We start from the raw sequence: 10,725 nt of genomic DNA, 5'->3' as shown, positions 1-10,725 counted from the left end.
TTCTATTCTATGATCCGTTCTCCTCACTTCTTCATGCCAATGTGTGTATCCCTAGGACAAAGCTAGGAGTGATATGTGAATCACACAGGGCCCCAAACTCAACACGCTGAACACATTTCTGAAAGTTACAGCCAGTTAGTACTGCCTGTGAGTCAGTTAAGAACCCTCCCTAGACATTCAAATGCCTCCTGCACAGCCTCCTGTCAGTGCCTACAGGGACAATTATCCCAAACTGTGACCTCCCAGGACTTCTTAACTCAGATCCAGTGGTGCTGTGAGAAAGTACAGGGGCTTTCTGACAGGAGTATTTAGCCCAGTGACTTTTTTTATTAACATTTTTAGGATGCCAGACCCCTTCACCAATCTAATTAAGGGTGCTGTGAACTCCCTTTCCTCAAAATTATATCACAGTAGAATTTCCCAGAATATAGACCACTGGGTCCGTAGCCTCCCCAGAGCTAAGTTTAGAACCACTGCTTTAGATCTCTGACCCCTTTTCCATTAATTTTCAGGAACACATTTGCGTTCCAAAAGTCTAGGATTGCCAGAAACCAGGTAAGTGGGACACTGTTGTATTGATTTTGCCAAAATGCTGACCTTCCTTTCAACAAGATAAAAGATAGAACAGGGCCTGGAACAATGCCTATGTGCAAGGAACCGGTTTTCTTTCCTTTGTGCCCATACCATCGCTACACGTTAACAGCGCTGTAATCCTCATTTGAGAAAACAAAGCAAAGGATAGCTTATCCTCATCTGCTGTATTTCTGTCTCTATTCCCATGTTTTTCCCATCATGTCTGGGATATTTTAACCCTGCTCCTGCAAGGTCTCTACTTCCTCCCAACCATGATGGAATCCACCCAAGTGTCTTCTTGACTCCCCTGCCCCTCCCTTCTCTCTAACCTACACCATCTCAGAGGATCCTGTTATGCGACCTTTAACAAGAGCAGCTGTTATTAATCAGACCAACACAGAACACGTGTCCTCCTTACAAAAGCCTTCATTCAGCCAAACCTGCCCCCGCACCACACACACCCACAGCCCACTCTGGCTGCTTATGGTTGTTATGCCCTTGGGAGCACACCTTGTTGCAAGTCACAACCCATCATGTCTCCATCCATAAAACAAGACTGGTAACAGCACCCCCGGCCAGCATTCCCCTTAATCCATTCAAAATCTGAGTGGGGACCTATTAGTGGGCTGTGAAATTCAGAGTAGGTCATAACCAGCATTTTTTAATAATGAACTAGAAAGTACCAGAGTGCATCCAGTTATGTTGTACGCTGGATCACAACACAATTATCCATCTTACTGTGGGTCAGGTAAAAAAGGTTCAAAGCTATTGCTATAAAGTATTGCCAGGCACAAGGTCGTCAGTCAGTAAACATCTACTGAATGACAGAATGAAAATGGCCAGGCCCCTCTGATTCACTTATACTAACAAATCAAGTAAAACTTTATCCTGGAAAAATTTCAGGCAACTCATAAAGGGCTCTTACACTCCTAAGGGATAGGTCACAAGCTAGTGGCTCAAAGTCCCCAGACATGCTATTGTTAAAATGCTGTAGTTCATTTAAAAGAATACATAAAAATTTCCATTCAACTCTATATATGAGACTTTAAAAAAAAAAAAATCCAGCAACACTGAGCCCGTATGAGAACAATGAAGTGGAACTCCGTACAGCTTTGCTAGTATATGCACCCTCCAGAGTCTATCTACATCTGTCCAGTGTATGAACTCGAATTTGCCACAGTCCCCACCACTCCCTATTACTTCCACCCAGCTTCACTCAGATTGTCTGAAAGGCTCCTGTACTTATCGGAGTCTGCAACTCTTGTCCCATGGGATATGCACATGATTCCAGTTCAACCACATCCCTGACCTTCACCCTGCAATTCCCTGCTCCTATTTTATATCTTAAGGAGCTCTAGTTGCATAGTACGTAAAGCATTTAACTGCTAACCAGAAGGTTGGCGGCTCAAACCCACCAGCCACTCCGCAAAAGGAAAACAGGGCCATCTACTTCTGTAAAAATTTACTGCCTCAGAAACCTAATGAGTCAGAGTCGACTCAATGGCAGTAGATTTAGTTTGTTTTTGGTTATTTCATATCTTGAACGTGAATTTCCTCATCTATAAGAGGAATAGCTCTATCACAGGGATATTGGGACTATTTACTAAGATGATGCATGTGAAAGGGACTAGCACAAAGTAATGGTCCAGTAAGTGTATACTAAATCTATTCCCATCTCAGTTAACAGTATCTCAGTTTATCTCAACCATGATTCCCAAACTACGAGGCATAAGTGTATACTAAATCTATTCCCAGCTCAGTTAACGGAATCTCAGTTTATCTCAACCATGATTCCCAAACTACGAGGCACGCTGGAATCATCTGGGGATCTTTAAAAATACTGATGCCTGGCCCCCAGCCTCCAGATCTGATTTCATTGGTTCAGGGTGGGGCTGGACATCAGGGTTTTTAATAGCTTCCCAAGTGATTTGTTTCTACTGTAAAATCTGACAACCACTTTCCTAGACAGTCACCTAGAGTCTGAGTCATTCCTAACTTCACCTTCTCCCTCGGCCTTCACAATCTCTCTCCAGTAAACCCCCTCCTTTCTACTCTCAGGCAAGAACAGAAGCTTTTCAATTGCCTTTCAGACAATCTGAGTGAAGCTACTGGGTAGAAGTAATAGGGAGTGGTGGGGACTGTGACAAATTAGACTTCATACGATGGACAGATGGACAGATATGCACAGAGTAGATATATACTGAAATGTGTACATTTCAATATTTTAGTAATAATTCTTTAATTTTTATTGTGATTTGAATAAAAGTTTACAGAGCAAATTCACCTTCCATACAGCAGCTCACATACACTTTGTCTCATGACATTGACTACAATTTCTCACAATGCAGCAGCTCCCCTCCCACTTCCTCCCCATAGTTACCTCTTCCCTGTGTCCTTCCCTCCCACACACTCCTGCCCCCTCAGCTGTCTCCAGTGCATACACAGCCCTTCAATTCTCCCATGACCGATCTCTCCAAGGAGTGTATCAACCTAATGTAAATAAATGTTCATGTACATATCCCATGGGACAAGAGTCAAAGACTCAGATAAGTACAGGGGCCTTTCAGACAATCTGAGTGAAGCTGGGTGGAAGTAATAGGGAGTGGTGGGGACTGTGGCAGATTCAAGTTCATACGCTGGACAGATATGTGCAGTGTAGATATAATTGTTCTCATATGCCTGTCTTTTGTTCAGCTGGAGTAATATTCCCTCTTAAAGGTGTTCCTGCCTCTAACTTCTCGCCCCACCCTTTCTCCACACCACTGCCAGAGTTCTCTTTCTAAAATACACCTGATCGTGTCACTCCTCTGCTTAAAAACAATGAACTCCAAACCCCTGAACTTGCCACAGAGACCTTTCACAACTGGCCTCTTACCAACTCTCCTATCTGCATCTTCTGGCACACCCCAAAATACACCCTACCTCTTACCACCACCAGACTACTCAATTATTTGGGTGTTTTGGGACACTCATCCCACTTTCATGGATAAGTTCATACTGCACTCTTTGACTAGAACCCCATTCCCCCAGCTCGCCAACTAACAAAACCTTATCCATGCTTTAATGCTCACCTCAAACTATCATCACCTCTATTAAGTAATTCTTACCCATACTCAATCTTTCCCTCCCGCTTTTATACCAAACCACTGCCGTCAAGTCAATTCCAGTTTATCGTGACCAGAGTAGAACTACCGACAGGGTTCCGAAGGCTGTAAATCTTTAGAGCAGTAAACAGCCACATCTTTCTTCCACGGAATGGATGGTGAGTTCAAACTGCTGACCTTTGGGTTAGCAGCCAAGTACTTTAATCACTGTGCCAGGAGGGTTCCTTCTCTCTTCTGCACTTCTGTATCATTACAATAGCTAACATGTATCTAAGGCTAAGAGTCTCTCATATATTATTGTTGTCAGTTCCTGTTGAGACAACCCCAGCTTATGGTGACCCCATGCACAACAGGAGTGGACTGTGTAATCCACAGGCTTTTCATTGCTAATTTTTTGTAAGTAGATCACTAAGCCTTTCTTCCTATCTGACTTTATAAGGAAGCTCCACAGAAACCCGTCCAACATCACAGCAACACGGAAGCCTCCACTGACAGAGAGATGGTGGCTGTATCTGAGGTGCACTGGCCAGGAATCAAACTCACATCTCCTGCATGGAAGGTAAGAAGTCTATCACTGGGCTCGGGGCCATGGCTGGGGGGACATCAGGCTCGACTGACATAACATACTACACAAAAACAATGTTCTACATCCTACTTTGATGAGTAGCGACTGGGGTCGTAATAACTTACAAGTGGCTATCTAGATGCAACAACTGGTCTCTCCTCATCCAGAGCAAAGAAGAATGAAAAAAATCAAAGACATACGGAAAAAATTAGTCCAAGGGGCTAGTGGACCATATGAATCTCAGCCTATAGGACCATGAGACCAGAAGAACTAGATGGTACCCAGCTACCATGGTTAACCACTTGGAAAGGGATCAGTGCAGGAGATGCTGGATAGAGTGGGAGAGCAATGTGGAACAAAACTCAAAATCATAAAAATGACCAAGCTTACTGGTCGGACAGAGCCTGATGAGACCCCTAAGACTATGGTCCCCAGTGACCCTTCAAACCTAGAATTTAACTCACTCCTATGGCTTCCAGTCTAACAACAGACAGGCATATAGGGTGAACATTTACACCAGGTAGATACACTGCTTAGAACAATCAATCGTGGGAGAACAGAAGGGCAGTATTTGCACAGGGAGATAGCTCAGGGGGCAGTAATGCATAGGAAAGAAGGACACAAGGAAGAGGTAAGTAACTAGAGGTAAGAAGTAGGAAAAGAGATACTACATTCTGGCGACTGTGTTATCATGAAACGAAATGTTCATGATCTGCTGTATGGAAATGAATTTGCGCTGTAATCTTTCATCCAAATCACAATAAAAATTAAAAAAAAAAAAAAAGGAATGCTACCACTGAACCACTACTGCTCCCTCACGTGTACTAAACCCAAAAACTAAACCCACTGCCATTGAGTCAATTTTTTACAACAATCCTTCAGGTAGGTATTACACCCAACTTACAAATGGGGTAATAGGCTTTAAGTACTGAAGTGACTCTGCCAAGGTCACCAAGTTGTAAGTGGTGGCCAGGATGGACACACCTAAACCATGTCTTCTTTACCACTTATTCCACCTCACTTTGAAACCTCTTCTAGCACACATTCTACTTTGTATTACAGTTGAGACACAGCATCTTGAGTAGTGCCTCATCATCTGTATTTGTCTCATGACCCCAAGGCTAGGTATTCAATAAGCAGACCCTCAATGAACGAATGAATGAATGGAATAGAACTCTCCCAGCAACCCCAAGTTCTTTAACCAAAATAGCACTCTGATCAAATTTTTAACAATTGATTCTGTCTTTTATTATACTTCACACTTTAACTTATTATCATACCCTTGAAAATAGAGATTCTCATTACTTAATGGGATCTTAGTTTTGGCTGCAAATAAAATTCAGGACAGGTAATTGCTGATGCCTTGAAATGCTGAATCATAAAACTGTCATCAAGTGAAAAACTACAGATTGTTATAAAGGATTAAGCACACCCCTTGCCTGGATTTCATCTCTCATATCACATTCATGCATAGGCAGAATTTCAGGGAAACACTCTGAAGTGTTAAGTTTTCCTTGTTTTACCTGCTTTGGATCAGTCCATTCTTGCTGCAATATACCTTACATATCAAGGCCTGCAGAAGAGCACAGAGTGGAAAACAACAAGTTGGTAACTGTTAAGAAACTTTTGTCTTTCACAAGGAACTGGTGGAAGGGGAGGAAATAATGCATCAAGTAGGGACTGACATGTTCACCTTCGATACAAATCTAATAAAAGAATAAATGCCAAAACAAGCAAAGTCGTTTGTGATAGCCTGCAGGAAAGGAAGTGGGTCACAGTCAATACAAAGGAGGGTCTTAACTTTCTGGGAAGGAGCTGTGGTGGTGTATTAGTTAAGGCGTTTGGCTGCTAACCAGAAAGTCGGTGGTTCAAACCCACTAGCCACTCTGCGGAAGAAAGATGAAGCAGTCTGCTCCCATAAAGATTTACAGCCTTAGAAACCCAAGGGAAGTTACTATGAGTCGTAATCAACTCGATGGCAGTTAAGTTCGGTTTTTGAAAACTTTCTGGAGGAGCACTGGTGGCGCAGTAGTTAAAGTACCCGGCTGTTCGAACCCAAAAAGATGTGGCACTCTGCTTCAGTAAAGATTACAGCCTGAGGAATCCTAGTGGCTGTTCTATTCTGTCCTCTAGTGTCGCAATGAGTCGGACTCCACCGTAACGGGTTTAGTTCTTTCACTTTCTGGTACATACTGGAGGTGAGGAGGCTAAGGCTCAGAAGGGTTCAGCCGCTTGCCCAATGTCATTCTGCTACTTCAAGTCTAAGCCGGAATTCATACACAGACAATCTGACTCCACAGCTCGAACTCCTAAGCCCTGAGCAACACCGCCTGCCGGGTTCCATCGTAGCCCCAAGGCTGGAAAAGGGCACGCGCCGGCGCTTCAGCCGCACGTAGCGTTTCCCCATCTCGCCGGAGGCGGAGGGGGTGGGAAGGACTGGCAATAATGACGAAAACGAGGTCTAGAAAAGCTAAGAGACTCGAACAAGGTCATACAGAGGGTCGCTGCTCAGGTTGCTAGTGGACCGCCGCATCCCTCGGGGCCACTGGCGAGACTGAGCCACAACGAGAGTCTACCGACAGAGAAGTGGCGGTGCTCAGTTCACCGAAGTCAGGCCTGCGAGCAGGTCTGCAGTCCCCAGGGCGCCGGCCGCGGGGCTAAAACCAAAGTCAGTCTGCCGCACCTGCCCAGTGTTCCACCAAGGGCCTTACCGGGTCGCCAGAACTTCACCGGTCCCACGGGCGCAGCCATGCTGGGGTGAAAGGTCACGAAGAAGGCTCCACCCACTCCGTCTGCTCCTGCCTTGGGAGGGCCGGGGGTGTGGCCCACGAGGAACCTCTGCTCAGGGACCTCGGGTTGTGTTACGACCACGCCCCCCGTGGCCACCGCCCCTCTGGGCCACGTGATCAATAACTAGTTGAGGGCGCTTCTAGCTACGCCCCCTTCCATCCCCAGTAACCTATAGAATGAGTATGTAGGCTGTTACCACTCCCTCCCCGACCGCAACGCCCCCCATGTGACCTACGGCCAGTCTCCGGCGAGCGTCAAGGCCCCGCCCTCTAACCCATGTGACTTAGCCCGCCATATTGGGGAAGAAAGCGTGCTCTTCTGGCTTTTTTTTAGCCTGGTGGGTCGGGATTCTCAGTGGCTTTTCTAGGAGCATGGCAACCTAAAGGACACCCGCACGCCTCCGTGCGGGAGGGCGGGCTTTAGGAAAGGACCGCTGGCGCGAGGTCTTGCTGCCGCCCGCACGGCACTCTGCACGCTGTGAGCGCTGCAGCAATGCATCCAGATTTGACCACTAAATCAAGATTATGCTACAAACTGTGTTCGTTTGCTACTTCTTTTGGCCTCATCGTCAGATTGGAAGATGATAATGTTAACTGCCTCATGGGTTGGCTTGTTCAAGGAATATTGGGCGCGCAGCGTGCGCCCAGGTGCTGTGGTTTCAGCCTCTTCTCTCGTGGAGCTTCAGTCTGAGCAGGGGAGGGTGAAGAGTAAATGTGTAAATGCTCTATAAGTATTAGCGTTTACTATTATCTAAGTAAACAAAACAAGGTGAAATAGTATTAAATCCTCTAGGAACTTGAGAGTAATGCCAATGCAATCCAAGCAGATTAGACACGCCACATGCCTGTCCTCAGGCGTGGGCACCACACTTCCCCAGGATCTGGGATTTACTAACCGCGCTGGGATGTGACAGGTGCTAATCCCGCTCCGAAATTATTGTCATGTGGAAGGAGAAGGCATTTCAACTGAATCCAGATCAGAGCTGCCCAAAGGTGGAGAAGACTCCTGGGACTGGTAATGAGGGCCCCGTTTCCAGAAGGGCTCAAGTAGAAGCAAAATGAGTGGTTGAAAGTATTCAAGAATTAAAAATGGGGTGACTTTCCTAAATCTCTAGCTATACCTTATTTTGTAATCAGGGAAAAAACAAGGCCTGGAACTAATTTTACACAGAATTAGGGTGTATCATCTTTTAAGTCCCTGCCAACTCTAAATCTTTGTAATCACTTAAATCACTCCTTGCTTTAAACAAATTGAATCTAAACTTTGCCCATAAGTAGTCACATTTAAGCATCTCATGCAAAGTCTGGTGGATAAACAGTTTGTAGTCTAACTCAAGTCTGCCCCTCAGGGAACACAGCCTAATCCTGTGAACACTAGAGAAACAGGAAGTGCTGACACCTTTGGGGTTTGCAGAAGGGAGAGCTGGTTCCAGGTGAGGAGATCAGGGGAGGCTTTCTACAAAGATGGTCATTTGAGCATTTGAGGCTTTTGGAGAAGTCGAGTTTTATAGGCAATAGAGAAAGCCAGAAACAGTTCTTGTTAGGGTGTGTGAAAGGGTGTGATGAGAAGTAAGTTGGAAAAAGTAATTTGGGTCTAGATTCTAGAAGGCTTTGAATTTTGAGATTAAGATTTAGGACTGTAGACATCTATTCTAGGATAATCTGTCAGCAGCGGTGGGAAAAAAAATGGGTTGGAAGACAAGACTAGAAATTGGTAAATTAGTTAATCCAGTGTTTCCTCCAATTTGACTGATCATGAGAATCATATTCTTGTTAAAATATAGATTTTAGACCCTCAGCCTAATCCTGAATCAGAATTTCCAGGGGCATGGCCTAGGAAGGTGCATTTTCAGACATTTCCACAGAGGATTCTTAGGATCGACAAGCTTGGGAAAGATTTCACTAAACCAACGGAAAGCTAACAAGGGCTAATAATTAGCTCAAGTGGAGGAACTATTTCTAGGTAGGCAACTACCTAGATAGATGTGACAGTGAGGCTTCAGAATCCATTTTTAGAGCTGTTAAGAAATTTCTGAGCGAAATGGCATAGTCACAGTAAGAGTAAGGACTTTGAAGCCAAGTAGGCCTGACTTGGAATCCTAGCTCTGCCATTTTCTAGTTGTCACTCATCTGTCAGTTTGTCCTGTGGTGGCTTGCATGCCGCTGTGATGCTGGAAGCTATGGCACCGGTATTTCAGATGCCAGCAGGGTCACCCCATGGTGGACAGGTTTCAGCAGAGCTGATGGACTAGGAAAGAACTACTTCTGAAAACATTGTCCGGTGCAAACCTCATGAAGAGCAAAGAACACTGGCTGAAAGAGTGCTGGAAGATGAGCCCCTCAGGTTAGAAGGCAGACAACAATGGGCGCAAGCATAGCAATGATTATGGGGCTGGGGCAGCATCAGGCAGTGTTTTATTCTGTTGTACGTAGGGTGGCTGTGAGTCAGAATCAACAGCACCTCACAACCCAAGCTGTCATTTAATCTTAGTTGTAAAGTGAAGTATAAAAAACTCGTATTTAACGAGATAACATGTAAAATACCTAACCATGCAAGATGTAACAGGCATTCAGTGTTTGCTCTCATTATCTTATTTTAAACAGCAGATTGAGCAGAACAAAGGAAAAAATCTGAATTTACCTGCATACTTTCATTTTCCAACTTTCTCCTTTGATTTCTTTCCATAATAATGAACATAATTCATGTTAATCCCTTTGCCAAGAATTCTCCATCCATCCTAAAGGGCCAGCTCTCAAAAGACTTCTCTAAACTCATTATCAAACGTAAGCATTCCCACTCTAGACTCAGATTCTCCCTGTTGACCTTTGTGATAACACTTCCTTAGTTGAACCGTAGTTAGCTTGCCTCCACTATTAATTATACTGGGAGCTTCTTGAAGACCAGGCCACCTTTTTCTTCATAGCCCAATCACAAAGAGCCTACCATGTGGTGTATGTGTTAATGCTGTGTTTTGTACTGAGTTCTTTATGACATTGACCCTCATTTTATTTTTGTCATATTTTCACTAACGGCCAAAGTATAGAATACAAGGTTTATACATAAATATGAGGAACTATGAATGTCACTTTTTATTACCATATTTTACAAATCACTCATAATTATATGAAGGAATCTTCCTCTTTATGAGACAGTAGATTGGCCATCCCCAAATCATTATCATAATTTTAAAACTGGAGGAGACCTTAGTCAACATCTTGTCTAAATTCCTTATTTTTAGACAAGAGAATGGAGGCCCATGGGGGTTAAAATGACTTAGTCAGACTCAGCTAATTTAGCATCAGAACGGAAACTAGAACTCAGACTTTCTAATTCCCAGGTCATTGCATTTTTGAATATATGGGCCATTTAAAACCCTTAGCTCTAAGCTCTCCTAGGTGAGTATTAGTTGTCTGCCTCAGGAAATTCTCAAAGCCCAACTGTTGCTAATGGGTTGTTTTGCTTATACCGACTTCTCTTAAAGAAAATACCTAAGAAATAACCTAGATGTTTATGTGGTTTCATTGTCACAAACTGGGAATGAATGGTCTCAATAGATTCTGGGTCTTCCTAATTAACTATTTTGAGAAAGAATGGCCAAAAATAACTACTGTTAAAACTGTTACTTCTTCTGTGGCTTCCAGCCAAACAAAAGACAGGCATAGGAGTTGAACATTTACCTGAGGTAGATACACT

The 10,725-nt window shown here is 44.1% G+C and overlaps 1 protein-coding gene across 1 annotated transcript in view; it reads right to left on the bottom strand.

Moving 5' to 3' along the window:
• The window catches only part of DHX35 (DEAH-box helicase 35), a 101,070-nt gene extending 94,077 nt beyond the window's left edge, over positions 1-6,993 (bottom strand). Inside the window, exon 1 of the mRNA XM_007934751.1 lies at positions 6,954-6,993. Within this exon, the coding sequence (XP_007932942.1) occupies positions 6,954-6,993 (40 nt within the window). The remainder of the gene's footprint in view (positions 1-6,953) is intronic.
• Positions 6,994-10,725: the final 3,732 nt, after the last annotated feature.

The sequence above is a fragment of the Orycteropus afer genome, unplaced genomic scaffold, assembly GCF_000298275.1.
Source record: "Orycteropus afer afer isolate SDZICR_OR568_19922 unplaced genomic scaffold, OryAfe1.0 scaffold00020, whole genome shotgun sequence".
NCBI lineage: Eukaryota > Metazoa > Chordata > Mammalia > Tubulidentata > Orycteropodidae > Orycteropus > Orycteropus afer.
The sequence above is the reverse complement of the archived record's forward strand: the minus strand, read 5'-3'. Positions and strand labels throughout refer to the sequence as shown.